Raw genomic sequence first — 21,687 nt, forward strand, 5'->3', positions numbered from 1 at the left:
CTTCCTCCCGACTCCCGAGGAGCGGTTCCCGAGGAGCGACGCATCGATTCGACTTGCCCGACGAAGGAGCCGCGTTCGTCGAATTAACGCCGACAGCCATTAATCGTCGATCGTTCCACTCGAGGCGGAGGCGGAAGCGAGGCGGGGAACGGACCGAGCAGAGGAGCCAAGTCTCCGAAACGACGCGCCAGTCGTTTCCCCGTACCGATTACGACGCGTGGAAGCGCGCCGCTCCCCTTCCGCCTTTTCTTGCCTCCGGGTTTGTCGTCCTTTGGCGAACGGGGCCGCGGCTGCGATTCGGCGACCGAGGAAGACGTCCCGGCTCGGAAGGGAGGAGCGCGCGTCCCGATTTCCCTCCGACGTCTCGATCGGCGGAGGGACGGCGATTCAAAGGCGAGCGGGCGTGGACGAGTCCGGGCCCCGGCCGACCAATGGCCGGCGAAGGTGCGAGGGCCCGGACTAATGGAATCATTCGGTCACGGTCGTCTCACCTTCCACGCCCGTAATCGCTCCGGGGAGATTTACGGCGGGAGTCGTCTGCCGTTTAACGGGAGCCGATTTCGGGGAGGGGCTCCCTCCGGCGACGGGCCCTTGACCCTCGGCACCCTTCCTCCCCGAGGAAGGTCCGGCGCGAGATAGGATCGACGCTTAATCTCTGCCATCGCGCCGGGCCGCGCCGGGCCGCGCCGGGCCGCGCCGGGCCGCGCCGGCCGGCCCTGTGTTGGCATAACGGACAATTTCCGAGGAACGCGTTTAACGCGCTCCGGTCTTCCTTTTTTTCGCGAGACTCGCGAAACCTTTCATCAAATTTCGCTGAAAAAAGAAAGAACGCGACTGGGGGACTCGCGAATTCGCTGAGAAATTTCCTGACGGCGGGTGCCGACGGTTCCCGCGATGTCTCCGCTCGCTAAATTATAGATGAATTTTTTTTCTCGTGATTAATGCTCATCGAAACCTCTTGCGTAAACTCTTCCTCGAGACGATCCGTCCGGGGGTCCGCACGGGCTCGATCCGCGTCGCGGAGGGGACTCGAGGCGAACGCGACGGACGCGGGGACGGGTCGCGTCGTCCTCGCCGGGACAACGCACAAATGACCGATGTTATCGTCGCGGGTACCATTTTTTTCCTCGGACGGGTTCTCGCCGAGAGTCGGAGATACCAAAGTGCCCTTCTTCTTATTCCGAGCTCGTTTACTCCCGGTATAATATATTTACACCGAGCGCGAGTTATAATCGTAACGAGCATTCCCCTCTCGGAGGCCGTCCCGACCCCGACCGAGGCGACTTTCGGCCGGGCAAAGAGGCGTTGCTCGTTCCCGACGGACGAGCCTCGTCGTCTCCTCGTTGGCCCTCTCGACTCCCGACGTTGACCGAGCGGCCCGGGTCGACTCGGGCGTCCGGCGTCCCGGCGTCCCGGCGTCCCGGGAGCGCATCGCGATGCGGAGGACGTCGCGATAATTCATAGCTCCCCCTGCGGCCGTCTGTAATTGGTGGCTTGCGCACCTGACAACGGGTTATTTGTATCGATCCCTCGAGTGCGTATAATGAGACAGGTGGACGAGGCCGGGCTCGGCTCCCGTCCTTGTCCGTTTCCCTCTCGGCGACGGCCCCTCGCCCTCGGCCCGGCCGGGTCGCGCTTGAACGGTAAAACGGAATCGGAATCGGAATCGGAGTCGGAGTCGGAGTCGGACCGGCTGCAAATTCGGGTTTAACCGTATTTCACCGCGGGAATCGCGCCGGAATCGCGCCGTATCGCCTCGGCCCGAGATTGCCTCGATCCTCCGAGGTATCGCCATTACCGGGTGCATTACCGGGTGCATTACCGGGACGCGGCCGTGCACGTAGGACGCGAGTCATTAGGCACTTTTCGCGGGCTCTGCCGACGCGGTAGCCGGACTCGCCGCAGGCATTCGCTCGTACGCCGTTGCGGAGAGGCCGCGGCCGGGGCGCGCGTAATTGGCGCGAGCGATCGCGGGACAGGTGCGGTGGCGTCGCGAGTCCTCCTCGGGTCGGCTCTTCCTCGTACGACGACGGAAGCGGAAAAACCGGGAAGGCGATTTACCGCCTCCGAGCGCGGTCGTTCCGCTCGTCCCGCGCGCGTGCGTTTACGAGCGGCTCGACCGGGACGGTCGGAGCGCCGCGACGCGGCGAACGATCGTTTCCGATTTCGTTGGCGACGTTAATGGCTCGTTAGGCGGGATTCCACCGCGCGGAAGGTGCGGAGATAAAGATGTCCCGGGCGCGATTAGCGTCGAACTCACCAAAGTTCGGAATGCTTCGGCGCGTCTGTCGGTGCCGTCTCGCCGCGGGCGGCTGCGCCGATCGATCGCTTCTCGGAGGAGACCGGCCGACCGCGGCACGAAAAAACTCTCCATTATTCGGACTAACGAGGATCCGAGCGAGCCTCTCCGCTCGTAAACCCGCGGTATCGGCCGGCGCGACGACTCAATCGGCCGAATCCGTGGAGGCGTCGCGCGTGCAGCGGGCGAGTGTCGAGTCCGGTCCCTCGTGCTGGCCGTCCAGTCGACTCGACTCGACTCGACTCGGTGGCGATTTGTCAGTGGCCGACCGGCGGTTCCGCCAAACTCCGCTCACGGGCGAAATGCCCGAAAAAGAAATCGCGAAAAATCCGCACGAACGAGCGGGATCGCCGGCCGGCGCTCGGCGTCGTCCCGTCTTGTCGACTTCGAGGACACGAGTTAAACGGTGCCCCACCGCGCCATTAAATCTCCGCCGAGCGTTCCAGTCGATGAACAAAAGCGCCACGTCCCCTTAATTGAAACTCGATCGGCCAATTCCCATTCGACTAGGGTGTAATTACGGAGACGCTCGATTAAAAAATCGATCACGGCCAATTAGGTGGCCCCGCCGTGCTTCCATCCGCGACGTCATCCATAATGCATAAATCCATTGGTGGAAACGCGGCGCCCCACGGACTTCCGGATTCCCCCGACGAGAGGCCCGTGAGAACGACTCGTGCCGAAATCCTACGACCCATCCTAGCGCGACGGACGTCGCTCTTGGATGCGGCATCGGCCGCCTCCCGCGGCTGACGGAACGAAATTTGGTTCCTTTCCCGGAACGCCGCGAGAGAAGTACTTTCGTTTCTCGGACGCGTCGACGCTTCGACGCTAAACTCCGATTAAACCGGTCGCTCGTCCCGGACGTTTACGAACCGGAAGATTTAGAGGAGCCTCGTCTTCCTTCTGCTTCTCGTTCGCCATTCTTCGGCTCGTCCGATCGACCGGTTTACGGTTCCAAAGGCGCTGCCACCTTCTCGACGCGGTAATCCGCCCCTCCGTTAAAACAGGTGACCGCTGCGTTTCGGCCGCCGCGGAATCGGGCGGATTCGGGCGTTAATCCCCCCGATTCCGGAAACGGGGGCTTCGGCCCTCGGTCGCCGTGGTCGTTAACCCGGGAAATTACCGGCGAAGCGGATCTAAATATCTCGTAAGGAGTGATTATCGCGCACCTCGGCGCTGGTCGTTCTTTTCGGGCCGACCGGGGCCGACTTCGCGGGGGAGGATCGCGTGGAGAATTATCGGCGGGCCGTTCTCCGCGAGGGACGACCGGAGGCGTGTCTTATCGGCGCTTTTTCCGGACGCCGCAATATACGATCTCCTATCTTTGGAATCGGTCGTGGGCGTCGCGCGTGTCGAGGGCTACGTCTCGTGAACGGAATTCCTCTTCCCGGCCGGCGCGCGACACGTGGATCGGACCGCTCGAGAGCGTTATTGATTTTCCGCTCGACGCGTCGCTCCGAAATAATATTTGGGACTTAAGGCGACGGTTTATTCGCCGTCACGGACGTTAGAACCCGCCGAGGCGTCGAGTAGCCTCCGGGTCCCGTAATGGAAAACATCGAGCGTCACGGTAAATACTCCAATGATTATTTATTGGTCGTTCGATCGGATCGCGAGAGAACGGAGTGGGCGGAAATTCCGTAAGGATCCGTCCAGCGATCGTTAGAAAGCCGGTAAGGATCGTCTCGAGCCCTCGGGTGGCCGTTTAATCGTATTCAAACTTATGCGAGTCGTTCGGCTCGATACAATGAAATTTGTTCCGCCTCCCGAAGCCGCCGACGACGCACGAGAGGTACGAGAGGTACGAGAGGTACGAGAGGTACGAGAGGCCACGGGCCGCGCGAGTCGTTGGAACGTCAGAAAACGATGGAGAAACCGCGACAGGGGACGTAGGTCGATCGTTTCCAATCTTGGCCGGACCCTCGCGTTCCATCCCCAGGAGACAAGAACGAAACGCCGATCGGGCGCAAAAAGGGCTCCCTCCGGGAAGACTCGCGCGTCTCGCGTTTTACGACATCCCCGCGACACGATTGGACGGAGCACCGGAGAAATAACATTTTTTCCCCCCAATCGAGTCCGTCTCGAGACATCCGAGTTCCTCGTAGCGCGGCATTCCCAGGAGTCAGGAAACGACCGGATCTCTGACTTATGTACGAGTCGACGGACTCGCTCGAGTCGGTCGTTTTCCGGTACGTCCTCTTCCTCCCTGGCCGAACGCTGCGTCGGACGCGTCGGTGCGCTGAACTCGCGCCCGCTGTCTGACGGAGGAAACTCGTCGAGCCGTGCCAATCCCGTCTTTATTAATATTTATACAGTGCCCACGTGGCATGACGCTTTCCACGCGCATTAACGTCTTCTCGGGGTGCTACGTTAAAAGTCACGGCAGCTGCTCGTTATCGACGTAATCGTGCCTCCTCGCGCCGCGTTTGCTCCGGGACCGGGACCGGGACCGGCACCGGCACCGGGACCGGCACCGGCACCGGCACCGGCACCGGCACCGGCCGAACGAGTCCGAACGCGCGATCGAGTCGCTGGAAAAGCGACGAAGAAACTCCTCGGCGGTCGGTGTGCCGATCGTGCTCCGAGGAGTCCGGCTCGGTGCTCGTCCCGGTGGACACACAATGGGCCTAAATACCAAGAAGCGCTAACGTTTCACTAATTGGAAAGGAAACGAAACAATGCGCGACCGCCGTCCGACCCTGGGCAGCCCGAGGTCGCGATCGGTCTCCTCGGTATTCTTTCGGGATCGTAAAAAAGGAGATCTCGTTGACGCGCGCCCGCAATTACGGCCGAGACTCGCCTCGTCATTTTCTGCCTTGCCGAATCGGCCGAGACCGCGATCGTAATTACGGATCCTTTGGGTCAAAACGGCCAAGAAACGTCTGCCATTCAACCTATCGACAACGCCGACATCGAGTGCGGAGCGGACCCGAGCGCGCGCCTCGCGAGTCAATTATCGAGCGTGAACGCGGCAAATGTCCGTCGCAACGACGGAATTTCGATCGAAACTTTCGCGCGTACCTAAAAAGGGGCCCCAAAAAGTCGACGAGACCCTCCGGACTCTTCCGTGATCGACCCGACGCGTAAGCTCGCGCGATCCGCGACCCGCCCGAGGTATCCCGTCGCGATCGGAATCCGGGATTCCGCCTCTCTTTATGCCCGTTCGATTCGGCGCGAGAGCGCGCGCAAAAGGAACGAACGCTCGGCTCGTTTTCGCGTCTCGTTAGCGCGAGTGCATTTACCGATACGGGACGGCGTTGATAAACGTTGGTAAACTCGAGTCGGGCATCCTCGGGTGCATTTTATTCGCGTCACGTGACTCGGGCGACCCGCGAGGAAAGATATCGTCGGTAGTCACGCTTCCGATGGACCGAAGAGTCTCCGGAGGGAGCCGGCATGGAGGGCGATCCGCGCTACCATATGGGAGCCGCGCACCTATCGTTAATTCACTCGTTAATCACGCCCGGCGTGCAGTGCGTAACGCGAGGCGAGCGCGGGAACGCTTAGGCCCCTGTCGGCGCTTTCCGCTCCTCGTTCGCGTCGAGCTTGCGGCGCGGCTCGCCGCGGGTGGGCCCCAAAACGCGCGTCCCTCCCCGCGTCGGGGACGCTTCCGCGACCCTCGTCCTTGCCCGGGCGTCGCCGGGCGTCGCCGGCGGAAATCGAGCCGAGTCCGGCGGCGAGTCCCGACCGCGACCTGTGGCTCCATACGGTAGACAAGCCCGGCTAAGTATAGCTCGGACGTTGCAGCCGTCGCTTCGTATGAAGTGCAGGGTCCTACGAGGGGGCACGGTTACTCGAATGGCGTTCTACCGGCGAGCGCGGAGGTCCCCGAGGGAGAGGGGCCGCCCGGTTAAAAATTCCGAGCCGCCATTAGAACGCGATTAAGGCCGTTTCATTGGACGGCGCGTAGCCGAAACGAGAGCGCTTAATTCGATGGGCGCGACGCTCGTTAACGAGCGCAGCGATCAAAACCGGGCGCCTGCGATTAAATCGCGCCGTTCGTCGACCGTCCTCGCGCTTTCCTCGACCCGTATTTTCGCCTCGCGTTGCCGGCCGTAAAAGGAACCGTGCGAAAACTCGCACCGCGCCGACGATGAATCGCAACGAGAAATCGAGCCGGTCCGACTCCCCGTCACCTAGGACGACCGGGGGTTTCTCTTCGCCCAGCTTTCCGCCGGGGTTATCTCGGAATCGAAATTACCAAGTCGGCGCCTCCTTCTCGAAAGTCCGTTTACCCTCTTCTCGATCGGTATCTCTTTTCGCGAATCGCTACTAAAATCGGGCCCGACGATTTAAGCGTCGGGGACGGTCGAAAGATACTCGCCCAGTCCGGTCGTGTTCCGAAGCGTTCACCAATCGAAACGGTTCCCGAAGGACGTTCCAATTAACATTTTTTCGCCGTAACCGAGCTTTGCCTGCCGTTTAAGCGCAATCATGCGAAGCATGCGATCAACGGGGCTCTCCTCGTATATTGAAAATTGCTCCGGCCCCCGTGGTGCCGACCCGAGCGCGATCCCGACGAATCCGACAATTTTTCTTTCCCTAATTGACAGGTTTCTCCGACGCTTCCGATTTATCCCCCAATTACGGGCGGAAAGAGGAAAGCTGCCTCTCGCAGAGAATTGCCCGTTCGAGCCGAGGTCGGAAGTCGCCTCGATTTCGTCCCGAGCGCGAGGGCGGCTCCTCTGCCCTCTGGTCGCGGGCGGATTCCGCCCCTGGGCCGCGCATTCGGCGAAAACCGTAATCGGCCCCGACCATTGCGCGCGCGTCTCCTTTACGGTTCTCCTCGCACGGAGGCTTAATGGTCGCCGTTACGACTCGCGCCTACGGTAACTCCCGCAATTGCCGGTGTGACTTCACAAAACTCGTCTCGTTGCAATTTTCCGGGACGCAACAGGCGGCTCTCGGCGGTTTTTGTCCCGAGAGTCGCGCCATATGGCACGTGTCGATACGATCGAATCCCGCTCCCGCGGGAGACGTCCCCGAACCGGGGCGAGGGTCGAAGAGGCGCGAAGCGGCGCGAAGCGGCGCGAAGCGGCGAGGAACGGCCACGAGTGAACTCGGCGAAGGTCAGCGCTCGCGAGTTTACGCGAGTTTACGCGAGTTTACGCGAGGTCGGACCGCGACTCCCCCGCTGCCCGGATCCCGGCCCCGCGCGCGAGAGAACGGGAGGACGGAAGAGGATCCGATCCAGGCAACTGGATCACCGGGGCGCGGCGCCCGCGACCGACCCACCTCGATCCTAGCCGAGAGCGCTTCCGCGTTCTTATCTACGGGCTATCGCTGGGTGGCTTACCTTCCATTCGTAGAATCGGCTCCTCGGGCACTCCGGCGTCGATCGGCGCGTCTCGGCAGTCCGCCTCGATTCCTCTTCGGCACTGGTCGGGGCCGCTGCTCGGTCTGCCCGAAAGCGCGGAAACAAAGTGACGACGCGCGCCGCCTCCGACCGAGTCCGCCGCTCTCCTCTCCCTCGCGGAAGGGAGGGCCGAGCCGCTCCGCTCTACCTCGGCGAGGCGCCCTCGCGGACGCGCCCTTCCCATCGGCGACGCGGTCGGTCCCGGCCGCCGCCGGCCGACCTCGGGGGCGATCGCGAGGCGATCGCGAGGCGATCGCGAGGCGACCGGGTGGTTGGTCCGAGCGGCGTGGAGGTCGGGTGGTTTGTGGCCGCGAGACCGCGGCCCGCGAGCTCTCCTCCTGCCCCCTCTTCCTCGCCCCTCCGATGATCTATCGCGCCTCTACCCTCTCCCCTCTCCCCTCTCCCCTATCCCCTATCCCTAGCCTCCTCCGCCCTTCGGGGCGCCGGTCCGGTCCGACCGGGAGCGGATCGGACTCGCGCGGATTCCCCAAGGATTCCCCAACGATTCCTGAAGGGGGGCCGAAAGGCCGCGTTCCCGTCGTTTCTCCGGATCGCACTCGCGAGGGAAAATTGCGCTGCTCGACTTTTTCCCCGTCCCAAATCGGCGGGAGCAATAAAATCGTGGCGCCGCCTCGGTTCTTAGAGGAGCGCGAGGAGAGGACGGCGCAGGCATTACGCGCCGTTTCCGGAAACACCGGAGAATAATTGCGAGACGCCGTTCCATCGGCGCGCGCGTCGTTTTTCCGCCCGTTCTTTCGTCGCCGTTTAGCCAGATTTTTGCGCGTTCGCCCGTCTTGCAGATCGCGCCTCCGGGCTCTGCCGAGTATCCGCCTCGCCGATAAGTTTATTCGACGGATCGCCCAGGTGCGTCGGTTCCTTGCACCGGATACTACCGTCGAGCGTGACGAGGCACGCGTCGTTTGCGCGTCCCTCCGTGCAACGCTCCGAGCGAAAGACGCACCGGAGATGCGGCGCGGTCGAAGCTCGATTCCCGGGTCGATCGACTCGGTAGATGGGTCGCGCCGCGGCCCGGGAATCGTTCGAGACGTTCCGCCAAACTTGCGGAACGCGGCCATCCGCATCCTCGCGAATCGCATTCCGCCCTCTACCGCGCGGGGCGAATTCGAGATGCGTCCGTAAGCGCGACGAGGTTAACGGGAATCGCCGCGATGACGCTCGAGGGAACCGTAAATCGTCGGCTGTTTCGTCGGGCGCTGCCGGAGTTTTCCCGCTTGGGTGGCGGAGGAATCCGGAGGAGTCGCCGAGGCCCGGCGCCGCATCGTTCCGCAAACGGAACCCGCTCTCGCGACCGCGAACGGACCTTCCGGCCGGGAAGCAGAATCCGCCACCCACGGAGTCGTCCCCCGCCTTCGTGCGGGAATTCGGCGCGGAGATCGGCCGAGACCTCCGACGTTTAATTGCCCCGAGTTAATACCCGCTCCCCGCGTGCTCGTTTGCGGGCCGAGAAAAATATCGACGACTCCGCGACGCATATCGCGATACGATCGGTCGAGCGCGAGTGGCGCTCGAATAAAACCCCCTGGGCTCGGAACGAGTCGAACCGAATCGAGTCCCGCGGCCGACGCGCGTTGCCTCGTTAAACGCCGCTATCGCCCGATCCGGTCCCGTCCGTCCCGCGGGCCGATTCTACCCATTACGCTAAACGCCTTCCTTTCGTCCTTCGCCTTCACGGGGTGTAATCACAATTAGCGGCACGTGACTCGGTGGCGCGCGTGCGACTCCCTCTCGGAGGCGCGAACCGACGACGACGACGACATCCCCGACCTCGGGCCGCCCTCGAGCTCCTTCGCCGCGGCCGGTCCCTTCGGAGGCGTCTTAATTCTGGAGTTTAATGGCCAGTCGGACGTTTTCATTTCGAAGCATGCTCGAGGAGTCGCCGGGACGTCGCGGGGACGTCGAGAGCCGCGTCGTAAAGGAGACGAGAACGGCGGAGCCTTCGAAGAAGGACGGCCGGGCCGCCGCGGAAGGGAAGGGAAAATAAAAGGGAGAAAGGACGGACGGTTCCGCGTCTCCGCGCCGTTGCGATATTGACACGGGGGACGCACACGCCGGCTATAAAATTGACGTAGAGACCAAACGGTAAGCGAACCGTTCGCCGTTCGCCGCGGGGACGGAGACGGATCGAATCGACGAATGCGACGTAGCGGAGGGAACGTATCCTTTTCATGGTTCGTCGTTCTCGTGCACCCGAGTCAGTAGAGTATAGGCGGAGTACGAAATCCTCAAGGTCTGGAAGGAAGAAAACGACTCCGAATTAATCGATCCCGATCGCGCGTGGATCGCGCCAGGATCGAGCGGACATCCGAGCAAGGAGCGAGGCTAGCGCTTACGTTGATGGCCGTGGCCAGCGAAAAGTCCCCGAATCGCCAGATTTTCATCGTCAGAGGCTTGTTGGCCACCATGGCCGAAAAGATCATCAGACTCTTGACCGTCGGACTCGGGTCCCTTTCCCAGCCGGCCATCCACTGGCTGTCGATGACCAAGGAGCTCTGCGAAACCGGGAACGGAGACGTTAAAAGGGAACGTCGCCCCCCTTGGATCCTTCCTGCCCAGGCTTACTTGGTGAGTTATCCGGTCGCTGATCCAGCAGTAGCAGCAAATATAGAAAAGGGAACCCCCGTAGTAGGCCCCGAACTTGAGGAAATTCGGGTTCCGGCCAACGTTCTGAAACGAAACAACCGTCAGTCCTCCCGAACGGCCGGCCGCGACGGAAGGCGGATTCGGACCAGAAACATCTGAAAGAGCGCGATGCAGTTGATGACGCTGACGACGACGAACTGCATGCAGCCGATGCCGCTGTAGACCTCGTTGACCTCGGCGACCGACCGGAGGACTCCCTGGTGACGACGCACGCAGGCCTCCAGCCGCGCGGCCAGTCCGCCGCCGACCGCGCAGTCCTCGAAGCGCAGATTCAGAATCTGCAGTCTGAGGACGATCGAGGCGTAGATCCTCGAGAAGAGGTTGTCCAACATGTCGGTCGCCAGGACGTCGACGGTGACGACGAAGGCCTGGAATCCCAAGACCAGGGATCGGTTCCAAGGGTCGCTCACGTCGAACGGGTATTTCAGCTCGACGGGCACCAGAATGACGAAGCCGACGACCAGAGCGACGGCGATGATCAAGGTGAAGTAGAAGATGGCGTCCGTTTGGAGGAAGTAGCGTCTCATGAGTCGCAGCTCTCGGCGATCTGAAAGGGACGCGACCGGTGAGCGGTCGAGAAGGAGGCGCCAAGGGGAAGCCGTCGAAAATGCCCGCACCCGCCCTCTCCCTGATCGCGGCGACGCAGCCGTTGGCCTCCTCGACGAGTCGGCCGATCTTTCCACGGTACAGGTGAGCGTTCACCGTCTTCAGGCAAACCATCGACAAGCCCATAAGAATGCAGACGTTGTCGGTACAGGTTATCATGTCGTCTCTCGAGTCGTAACACTCCGCTACGGCGAGCACGACGACGACCAACTGCGCGGCGAAGATGACTCTCTTGTAAAGAGAGTACAACCTTTCGTAGCACCTCGGGGTGTTCGGCGGCACCTCCCAGAGCCCCGCGTACCTGAGGAGGGGCAGACGTAGGAGACGTTCGGCCGAATCGGGAGACCGTCGACGGCGGGCTGGCCTACCTCAGCACGGCGATCTCCCTGCAATCCTTCATTCCGATCTCTAAGCGGCGAGCAGGAGCGGACGGCGGTGCGCGCTCGCGGGACGAACCGTGACTCGCGATCGGCCGACAGAAGACACCTGCGCCTATCGGGAAAAACACGCGGAATAATGCCTCGAGATTATAGAGTGGACGGCCGTGCCGTTAGGCGCGGGTTCCGATACAATTTCCTATCCTTGGGTAAATTGCACGTAACGACGCGATATGTGGCGCGACGCGTGCCATGCCGTCCTTCTCCTAGGATGATTTCACATGAATAATCTCTCGAAAGGAATCGACCGTTGGCCGCCTCGGGTGGAAAGTCCGCCGTAGCTCCCGCGCGAGAACCAAAAGCGTCGCTGGATCGAAAAGGAGAGTCGACGGTCCCGCTGGGCGACTCTCGGAGGTGCGAACGAGCGATGTTGGCGCAATTCGAGTTTGCCGCCGGTCGGTCCGAGCCGTAGAGCTCTCTTTCGCGCGTTTTCGAGGGAGACGAATAAATCTCCTCGTAAATCTGGGATTCGATCGAGGCGGCATCCTCGTTATAAATTTCTCCGGGCTTGGCGTCGCGATTGTCGTACCGTAAAAAGCGTTAAGAGCACACTTTCTCGCGCGTACCCAATAAAGTTACTACCTCCCGATGCCTTTCGTAGGTGCAATAAAGCGTGCAAGGATGAAATAAAGGTGATCCTTTCCTCGCACGGAATGCGAGGGGTCCGGTCGTAACATTCAAATTCGAGATCCGCCTCGATATTAATCAGTTCCGCAAAGTGATTACGCGTCGTCTTAAAGTCCCGAGGACGATTCGACGCGAGCCGTCCGCCCGTTTTTTTCGGACCTTTACTTTCCGCAAACGGGTGCACTTAATTTACGCACTCGACTCCTTTCAATTACGCGCGGAAACTACCGAGGGTTCTGAATTATTCATGAATTGCTAATTACTTACGTAGCGCCGATATAATCGGACTTACCAACCCTCGGACTCTCCACGAGAGACACGCACGATGGCAGTTTCTCGATATGAGATACGACTCTGGAAGAATGACGATTGCGTTGAGGACAAACGCGTATCCTACGATTGTTGATCGTTGAAAAATGGAAAATGAAGGAAAAAAACTTCCGGTGCCGGGAATCGAACCCGAGCCTCCTGGGTGAGAGCCAGGTATCCTAGCCACTAGACTACACCGGAGTTCTTGGACGGTACTTTGCCAAAACAACCATTTATACTTCGATATTATGTCATGGATTTTTAATTAATGATATTTTCTTGGTATTCGATTAAAATGTCCACGTTCGTTTTAAAGGAGCGTTTATCAGAGTTGAATCATACGTTTAAATGAGGTCTAGAGAACAAACGCTACAGGTATGTACATTTGGGTGACATTACGGTTTGTCACTTGCATGTACATTCTCATTCTTTTAACGGGTTTAAAAAGCAAAGAGTTTGACGGAAAAAAAAAAAAGTTGTCAGGAGTGGGATTCGAACCCACGCCCTCAGAGAGGACCAGAAAGCCCGTAAAACTCGGCCAAACCGAGAAGGTTCTTATACCTTGAGTCTGGCGCCTTAGACCGCTCGGCCATCCTGACTTGTGTTCGGGATTCCTGTTATTCCCATTATAGAGTAACTGCAAAGCAATAAAACAAATATTATATATTTCTTGAATACACATTGGCACGTATGACGATATTTTTCTAGACTTTTAGAGTCGTAGCGGTATAGATGTGACATTTATTCAAAAAGCGTTCAAATGACGAATATCTGAAAGACTACTCAATGTCACGAGTGAATTACAGTAAACGCGAAAAAAATCGATATTTGTGTTTAGAAATTGTCCATAGACGTGACCATTTAAACGGTGAAACGTAAAAAATAAAAACTGTTTCCGCCCGGGATCGAACCGGGGACCTTGTGCGTGTGAAGCACACGTGATAACCACTACACTACGGAAACAACTGATGTCTCTCTCTATTTTCTTGTATCTTAATACACCTGGTATAATAAACGATCGATCACCAACCCAAACTCAATGAAACCGTGAAAGTTACCGCGAATCTCTTGAATGGCATCCCTGCTAGTTAGAGCGATCCAGAACAAAGATATCCGCGTTACCTATCGGATCGGTGGTAATGACACCGTTAGTGAAATGACGCGCATTTGACGTGTCGCCTAAAAGTAGACGATTCTATAGCTACGAACGTCAGTTGCCATCGGCAGGACCAAAAACGTGTATTAAACGACGACCACGTATACGTTATTACGTAGCAACGTAATACCGATGATTACGAGGCGGCCCCGAGACCACTTGCATCGCCAGAATATTTAAACGGTCACCCCTCCTTTCTCACCTCCGCATTCCTCCTCTAACCAAGACCCGCGACCGTATTGCTCTATTAGCATTAATCGACTCCGACATCTTCATAAGCTCTCGACACAGCGAAACGAGTCGCTCGTAAGAATTTAAGGGAGGCAACGATATCGAGAGGGCTCGCTCCGAATTTCCTCTCCGATCCGACGCCGCGAAGCGTTCCGTTTTTCCCGTCGGCGTAAGAGTAACGTGTCTGGCTTTAAGAGCCAAGTGGAATGCGGCGAATTCGTCCAGATTTCCGCGAAAAGTATTCTCTTCCTTAACCGGATACTGGTCGCCTTTGAAAGCGGACTCGTGGCCTGCCTACACGTTTAATGTTAGAGTCGCCTCAAGGGACGACTAACCGGTAGAGACATTAATGAACAATATAATGAACGCGCGGAACGATAAATCCCCGCGTTTGTCCCGGGTAAAAAGCGCGAACCCGCCGGACCGCGCCCCGGACCGCGCCCCGGACCGCGCCCCGGACCGCTAGGCAAAGGAAGACCGAAGGGGCGCGCGTCTTTTGCGAAAGCGAGACCGGAGGCTCGTTGGAGTCGAGCTTCTTATCTCTTTTTTAAAGAGCCGAACGAGACCGCGTTCAACCGAAACGTCGGTTCGTTCACCCATCCTCGAGAGGGAGAGACGCGGAGCCGTCTTGCCGCGACTTAAGAGATAAACGCAAAAGCAACCACGAGAAACGACGGAAACGTCAAAGTCGCGGACTTTGTAAGTACCGCGAGGTCCGTTATTAATTACGAAGGTGCGTTTCGAGTCCGCCGTTAAATAAAAAATTTAGTGAGCAACTGCGAGATCTCGCGCTCGGCGGGGGCACGCGGGGCACGCGGGGCAGAGTCGTCGCGATGGCGAAAAAAATGTACGTGTCAGGAGGGGTAATGATGGGTCCTTTGGGCCCAACATGGTGTCCGGGGACTCTTAATGGCCGAATTATCCGACTCTTTTTTCTCGGCTCCTTCGTCCGGTAAAGCCGCTCGGGCGCTGGCCTCTTAATTCCCGACGCGAGGGGTTCGCCTTCGCCGGGGAAAGGGTCCTCGGAAAATCGCCCTCGTTGACGGCGATTTCTCGAGCCCCGCACCGATGCGCTCGAATTCTCTCTTCTCGGTTACCGTGCTCGGCACGCGGGTAAACGCCTCGATTCTCCCACCTTGGACAGATGGCTCGGGTCGTAACTTAACCCGCCCTTCCGAGACCTCCGCCGTCGCGCCGGGGGGTCGTCCCTTTTACCGGCTCCGGCGTTATTAATGCCGACTTTTCGGCGTTACCCCTGCTCTCCCAGCAATTAAGACCCGCCGTTGCGGTATTTATTCCAGTGGACCAACGGCCGGTGTCCTTGGTCCTTGTCCTCGCGAGGACTCACGGGATGCGGGGATGACTCGCTTAAAGGAATGTCAATTTATTTACAAATACGCCACAATAAATAACGCTAACAACGAAGGAGCGACTACGGATGAACAGGTATCTCTGGACTACCTACCCGAAGCTGTCGAGTCCCGCGAGAGTCCAATTCAACCCCCCTTCGGGACGTGAACGCAAATCGAAGTCGACACTCGGGGGCAGAGTACTTCGTACTCCTTGAAGCGTCGATCGCATGCTTAACCCCTGGGTTGCCCCTGGGTGGCCCCTAAGTTGAACGCCGGCGACACCGAATAAATCAGGATCGGATTCGCGATATCCTTTGGAGGCGGGCTCCCGGTCGAGTCCACGCGTTAACTCGCTCGCGAAAGAGACTCGACAGCTCCACAAGATCCGAGTGGGATCGGACCCTCACTTTTTCCTCTTCTCGCAGTCCGTAGTCTTCTGAATGATCAGCTTGTTCCTCTGCCGAGTGACTTTGGTGGTCGGTCTAGGAGCGGGAGGGATCTGCTTCAAGCCCTGTTGAGGGGTCCTCGCGGGGCTCGCGGCCCGAGGGGCGATCGATCCTTTCAACAGAGCCTCCACGTCCGCCAAACGTTTCTTTAGCGTTCGGTTTTCTCTCTTGTGCTTGGCCAACTCGGAGTCCTTGTCAAGCCGTTCGTGACCGGAACTACCCGTCTCTTCCGCAAAATGTCTGAACATGAGATGCAGCTTCTCCTCGTGCTCCCTTTGCATCAAGACGATCCTCCTTTCTGCCTCGAGTTTGGTCTGCTTCAGAGCGTTTGTCAGAGTCTGAATGCGCCACTCTTGCGTCTCCACGTGACTCTCCAACTCCGCCGTCTGGATCTCTAGGCTCTTGGAGCTCTCCTTCAAATCGATTACTTTCAAGAAGTATTTGTAAAAGAGCGTTCTCATCTCGCCGTCCGATAACTTGGCTAGGCGCTCCATCAACATTCGCTCGCCCTTCTCTCGCTTTGCCTTGTTTTCGTCAAAGTCTTTTCTTCCGCAGATCATTTCGTTTTTATGTTCGATCATGGCGTCGATAGCTTCGATCGTCTCTCCGCACTCCAATAATTTCCTTTCCTCGACTGTCGTCAAAGTCCTTTCTTTCTGTAACTTTTCATCTAGGTCACACTTCTCCTCTACCAAGCAGTCTCTGGTGCGCCTTAAATTTCTTATTTCGTGTCGCAGAGCTTCCTTTTCGTCGGTGTCCGCGGTTCGCTCCAAATCCATTGATTTCTCTTTGAGAACGTGATCCAAATGAGATATTCTAGCACTGACTTCGAGTAGGTTTTTCTTTTTGTCGGAATCGTTCCTCGCTCTAGAGTTATTCCTTTCGTCTTCGCTCTCTGACTGCATTTCTTTCAGCTTGGATGCCGTCAGATTATACTTTTCCTCGAGTTCGCGAATTCTCCTTTGGTCCTCCGCCAGTTCGTCCTCCAATTGTTTTTTACGTTCTTCCTCTTTCCTCAACTGTCGTTTCAACTTTTCCATCTGTTTCTTAGAAGAATTAAGGGAACTTTCGAGCTCGAGTACTTTCTTAGCCGAATCGCCAGCAATTTGTTTTATCATCTCGATATCCATTAGCCTCTTCTCGTAATGTATTGCCATGTTCTTGTACAATTCGACCTCTTTCTTATGGGCCGACGTGTCTTCGAAACCTTTGTACAAAGACGCGTTCTCCGCTTGAGCCAGTTGCGTCCTCGTATTGTAGTACTCCTCTTCCAGTTTGTTCCTCTTACATTGAAATCTCTGCTTTGCATTAGCCCTTGCGTCAGAATTTTTTATCATGTCTGCTATAAAGCGTTCTTTGATTTTGATCGTTGTCTGTAGCTCCTCGATACGCTTGTGCGCTCCTTCTAGATCCGACTGAATTTTCTTAACTCGCGTCTGCTTTGCCTCGTTATTTAATGCGAGGGTTTTCAATGTTTTCACTGGTTCCGGAACCTCGGTCGTTTTCAATGTGTCTATTAACAGATCTGGAGAGTTATCCGTTTTCATTCTGGCTAAATTAACATTGGCGACTCGACGATCCGATTCCCGATTATCGGAGATCGTTGCTTCCGTCAGTTCAGTGATCTTCACGTTATAATTTTGATCTTGACAAGGCTTCAAAGTCCCATTAAATGCCAAAACTTCGTTACACATGTCAGATCCAGGAAGCATAGAATTTCTTCTAGAATTTGGGTTTCTTATTGGAATAGGTCTTATAATGGGTATATAATCGTTATTATTATTCGGGGGTTTTTCAAAAAATGGAATAATCGCGATATTAGCCCCTTTAATCTCATCTTTCGTGGAATCGATGATTTGGTCCGTTTCCGTTTTGAACATGCTCATGCATTCGTCAAGCTTTTCCAAAAAATCAGGATTTTCGGAGCTAACGTCGCTTTGATCCTCCTCCTCCTCCTCCTCCTCCTCCTCCTCCTCCTCCTCCTCGTCCTCCCCCTCCGACTCTTCGGTGTCAGAGGTGGAACAGCATCCGGATCCATTTATAAATTCTGCCTGGTTAGCAGACTCGTCCGTTTTTTCATCGGTCTCTGTTACCTCTTCGATTCTTTCCAACGACCTGCGTGTGTTCTCGGTAAAGCCATGTAAACTAGCTGTGTCGTCGCTCGCAATGCATTCTTCATACTCCTGCTTCATGCATAACCACTGTTCGATTTGATCTTGCTCGTTATGAGTCAGAAGATTATTTGACATGAGTTTATTAAAAAGACCTTCGGCATTTGAAACTAGCTTGGACCACTGAGCGGCTGCAAATTCAAGACGAAATAAATCTGCGCTAGAACTGCGTTCCCCCGATGTGGCCGATGTTGTTGTATCATGCATGTCATCGCCGGTTTGCTCGCCTTCTTCGTCATGCTGTTCGCTCCTCTGGCGATAAGACAATACGTCGTCGATATAGTGAGAATAATATCGTTGATTATCCAACATTCCTTGATGAATCCAAGGCCCATAGTGCATCATATTAACCTCTCAAATGCGTGTGTAATCGATTCCAAGGGATTCCCGAACAACTAACGGATTAAACGTTAATACGTTAACAAAAATCATAAAAATTAAGGTATCCATTTCAAATATCCAATGCATAAACAATTCATTACCTTACTACTACTGTTTGTAACTTGGTATGAAAATATCCCACATATTACTTACTCTGTACTATCTGTTCAAGGTGGGCATGTATAATCCATCTCGGTGTTTTAAAGCAAACAATTGAAGAAAGTCAACTTTTTTTTCAAAGGTCACGCATCATAATTCAACGTTGATATTAACGTCTTTTGGGAAATAAGGAAGTCTTTAAGTTCCTGCTTATGCGACAACTGAAGAGGCTTCAGTCATGTTAGAAAATAAACACTAAATTTCTATGGTGGCTGCAGACTGCACCTTTTAATATGTTTTAACAGCTACCTGTATTCAACTGTATTCTTGGTAGCTACAATTGGCTACAATCAGCTACAATGCAAGGACCGTGGCTATCAGAGATGAGTTGGCTATACTCTCTGCTCATCTCTCCTACTCTGAAGTTGTCTGGGGCAGAGATGAATTGGGAGATTGCTCTCGGGCAGGATCGTGCGATTCCATCCTGTGCTGCCCTCTGGTTTTGTACGTTAGCTTTCACCGATTTTTGCCCCAAAGGGCGGCGCAACGAAAGCGTGCAGTGTCGGTAAGCGTAGGTAAGCCACCACCGTCAGCTGCCGCATTGTATTACCATCACGGGTACGTGAGCCGCCAACGGCAACTGGTAGACGGCACCGCCATCGCAAGTGCGCGAGCTCCTATCAGAAATTCGTTGCGCCGCCCTTTGGGGCAAAAAAACGGTAAGAGCTGACGTACGAAACCAGAGGGCAGCACACGATGCGATCGCGCGACCCTGCCCGTGAGCAATCTCCCAACTCATCTCTGCTTCTTTCTGGTGACCTACCAAGTAAGTCCTGTCTGTAAATGCATAGGCTGCCCATTTGTCCCACCGAGAGCAGTACGTAAGAGAATCACTCACTCGGTCCGTGAGCACCTTCTTAACTTATTTCTGGAGCGCAGTCGTCGGTGCGGTCCATTTCTTTCTGTACTTCTTCAGGTTTGTGTGCGGTAAGAATTAGCGATTTTCTCATTTTTACACTTTTGGTGCTATTACATAGAAAGCTAATTAACTTTCATGAAAGTACTTATTTTTCTTATAGTTTGGCGCGTGCTTCAACCATCAAAATGGTAGCCCTAAAAAAACAGGTAATGAAAAGTCTAACCTTCAAGTACACGTGGAGAAACGCGATAATTATTTCGTCGTAGATTTCGACTTATAAGTTTATCGTTATAATGTGTAGCTTTATTTTTATCACTTTCTTTTGCATGATATTTCTCGTGTCAATGATTGTATTTGTATATGCAGAAAAAGACCATGGAGGGTATCAACTCCAGGCTGGCTTTGGTCATGAAATCGGGGAAGTATGTCTTGGGGTACAAACAAACGCTCAAGTCTTTACGTCAGGGCAAAGCCAAACTTGTCATCATCGCAAACAATACCCCCCCTTTGAGGTGAGGCTGAGATGTAGTACTCCTGGTTATAATATGTGCGTAACAAGGAGTTCTACGGAGTAGTCTCAAATCCATATATGCTATGCGGACGCAATTGACCGAATTACAGAAGGAACTTCTTCTTGTGTTGCAGAAAATCAGAAATCGAGTACTATGCCATGTTGGCTAAAACAGGTGTTCATCATTATACGGGCAATAATCTTGAACTAGGAACTGCTTGTGGAAAATACTTTCGCGTGTGTACTCTTTCTATCACCGATCCAGGAAATTCTGATATAATTAAGTCCACTCCTACGGGCGATCAAGCTTAAGTATTTGTTATATGAATTCATCTAAAAAATAAAAAAAATAAACCTTAATGGAATCAATTTGTTTTTATTATTTAAGTCATTTATTCCTTTGGGTAGACTGATTACTTGGACACTGGTCATTTACGAAAAAATTCACTTTTCGTTTATGTTAAACTAAAAATTATTTTCTTAAATGAAGGGAGATTTGTGTTAATATGGACAATTAGCTGTAAATATCCAATACAATATTTTATTTCGTCCGATTTGTACCTTTGTAGATGGAAAAATAATTATCAACATTAATGCAGTTCCCTTGCATTTACTGAATCTTCTTAGGCATAGACGTGGTTGGACCTAATATTTTACGCCTCTGAGCAAACATATGCAAGTACATTTGTGGGAAAACTGTAAAAGAAAACAATTAACATTTTTTTTCATTACTAATTATTCAATTCTATGAATAATATTGCCTTACGTGGAATATATAGTAGCATAACTGCCAACAAAAACCAGCGGTAGTTAAATGTAAAATTCCAAGCATTAGGTAACAAATAACTCCATGCATTTGGATTAATGCCACCGTACTTCTGAGCTGCATAAAAGCACAAAAGTTCACCCGTTACGCCAACTGGATAAAGTATGATAAATGTGGTATACCTACAATGCAATTTTTATTTTACTTGGATAAGTGAAATTGAATTATTCCATCGGTGCGATCAATTGTCCCCTTGAATCTGACACAATTTACTTACCTAAGCCATGTAACAAAGTAAGGTACATATCCAATGAGATTTAAAAAGTAATACATATATCGAATAATTTCCGTTATCGACCAAGCTGTAAGAGCTAGTGGAAGGCCTGGAGAGGCAGCTGCATAGGTAGATGGTGTCGCTAATATTACTGCACACACTACAACGACTCTACTTAAAACTTGAAATGTTGTTATTAAAGGATTGGAAGGAACTAATCCCGTTGCCGAATGGATTATCTGAAAAAATTGATGTTTTCATTAATTAGGAACTTGTCCTAAAATTGTTATATCATAAAAATACACGAGAAAAATTGAAGTCCTGATGAACTTTTATTTAAAACCCTGAATGTCGTGTTCACCAGAATCTGACAATTATATCCGAGTGATTTAAATGTCAGAAATTTTAACAGCCGATATGCAAGCTACGTTTAATGTTGGTTAGCATTAAAGATCAATGAACTACCTCTAATGCAGCAGCATTTTGAAATACAATTACATAAGGTTTAACCGTCTCCCATAAACTAAGCGACGTCGCACTGTCATAATGTATCATCAAATGTAATATCACACTCCATCTGAAATTAACAGTGGGCTCGTAGATTATGGTATTAAATGGATCATTAGTTTAATCAATTAATATTTCCTGAGTGACAATAACAAGCCATAAACATTCATTCGTGCACAAAAAGATGGAACAGCTTTGAAAGCGGAATGAAATAAAAAATATTTGTTGAATACTTCCACCTGTACAGACATAATAACAAATAATGTAATTTAATAGTGCATGTACTCACCCTAAAACCTGGATAAGGTTATAGGATCGTAAATAAAATTTGGCCAAGACGCCTAATTCCCTGGTTTTGTTGCTTGTGCTAGCCATAATCGGATGATACTCGATAATGACCCCGAGCTCGAAGTGGCGAATGTGACTTCACGACGGATTAAAAATGTATATAATTAGCATAAGGCCACGAGGATCAGGGTGTCCGGTTTGTCCATGGTAATGCAAAAGTGAGGTTAGCACGATGATCGTTTTTATTTGAACCGTTGGCGATGCCTGGCAATACCGCTGCGTTTCGAG

The 21,687-nt window shown here is 54.1% G+C and overlaps 4 protein-coding genes and 3 non-coding genes across 8 annotated transcripts; 1 reads left to right on the plus strand and 6 right to left on the minus strand.

Annotated features, from left to right (window-relative positions):
* Window positions 1–9,332: 9,332 nt before the first annotated feature.
* LOC105695477 lies at window positions 9,333–11,457 on the minus strand. Its single transcript, XM_012417025.1, has 5 exons — window positions 10,937–11,457; window positions 10,406–10,866; window positions 10,239–10,343; window positions 10,010–10,168; window positions 9,333–9,908 (listed from the first exon to the last, which is right to left on the minus strand). The coding sequence occupies exons 1-5, from the start codon at window positions 11,082–11,084 to the stop codon at window positions 9,843–9,845; spliced, it is 939 nt and encodes a 312-aa protein (XP_012272448.1). The 5' UTR covers window positions 11,085–11,457; the 3' UTR covers window positions 9,333–9,842.
* Window positions 11,458–12,427: 970 nt separating this feature from the next.
* Window positions 12,428–12,499, minus strand: Trnae-cuc. The gene has a single exon. It is a non-coding gene; the product is annotated as a tRNA-Glu (tRNA).
* Window positions 12,500–12,775: 276 nt separating this feature from the next.
* Window positions 12,776–12,897, minus strand: Trnal-caa. Its single transcript has 2 exons — window positions 12,860–12,897; window positions 12,776–12,820 (listed from the first exon to the last, which is right to left on the minus strand). It is a non-coding gene; the product is annotated as a tRNA-Leu (tRNA).
* A 291-nt stretch (window positions 12,898–13,188) lies between these two features.
* On the minus strand, window positions 13,189–13,261 carry Trnav-cac. The gene has a single exon. It is a non-coding gene; the product is annotated as a tRNA-Val (tRNA).
* Window positions 13,262–14,682: 1,421 nt separating this feature from the next.
* Window positions 14,683–18,543, minus strand: LOC105695843 (kinesin-like protein costa). 2 transcript variants are annotated; one of them, XR_001103669.2, is made up of 3 exons: window positions 18,189–18,543; window positions 15,151–18,049; window positions 14,683–15,052 (listed from the first exon to the last, which is right to left on the minus strand). XR_001103669.2 is itself a non-coding variant. In XM_012417820.1 (2 exons), exon 2 carries the CDS (start codon window positions 17,997–17,999, stop codon window positions 15,441–15,443), a length of 2,559 nt encoding a protein of 852 aa, XP_012273243.1. In that variant the 5' UTR covers window positions 18,000–18,049; window positions 18,189–18,543; the 3' UTR covers window positions 15,050–15,440. The 2 variants fall into 2 exon arrangements, 1 of the variants encoding a protein (XP_012273243.1); XM_012417820.1 differs by having other exon boundaries at window positions 15,050–18,049.
* A 438-nt stretch (window positions 18,544–18,981) lies between these two features.
* On the plus strand, window positions 18,982–19,933 carry LOC105695646 (60S ribosomal protein L30). Its single transcript, XM_012417397.1, has 4 exons — window positions 18,982–19,121; window positions 19,214–19,259; window positions 19,420–19,565; window positions 19,699–19,933. The coding sequence occupies exons 2-4, from the start codon at window positions 19,239–19,241 to the stop codon at window positions 19,874–19,876; spliced, it is 345 nt and encodes a 114-aa protein (XP_012272820.1). The 5' UTR covers window positions 18,982–19,121; window positions 19,214–19,238; the 3' UTR covers window positions 19,877–19,933.
* Window positions 19,934–20,085: 152 nt separating this feature from the next.
* LOC105695643 (very-long-chain (3R)-3-hydroxyacyl-CoA dehydratase 2) lies at window positions 20,086–21,615 on the minus strand. The gene is made up of 5 exons (XM_012417394.2): window positions 21,401–21,615; window positions 21,070–21,181; window positions 20,608–20,843; window positions 20,331–20,512; window positions 20,086–20,260 (listed from the first exon to the last, which is right to left on the minus strand). Exons 1-5 carry the CDS (start codon window positions 21,484–21,486, stop codon window positions 20,175–20,177), a joined length of 702 nt encoding a protein of 233 aa, XP_012272817.1. The 5' UTR covers window positions 21,487–21,615; the 3' UTR covers window positions 20,086–20,174.
* Window positions 21,616–21,687: the final 72 nt, after the last annotated feature.

Source organism: Orussus abietinus, unplaced genomic scaffold, assembly GCF_000612105.2.
Source record: "Orussus abietinus isolate OABI.00-Male unplaced genomic scaffold, Oabi_2.0 scaffold4, whole genome shotgun sequence".
NCBI classification, from domain to species: Eukaryota; Metazoa; Arthropoda; class Insecta; order Hymenoptera; family Orussidae; genus Orussus; species Orussus abietinus.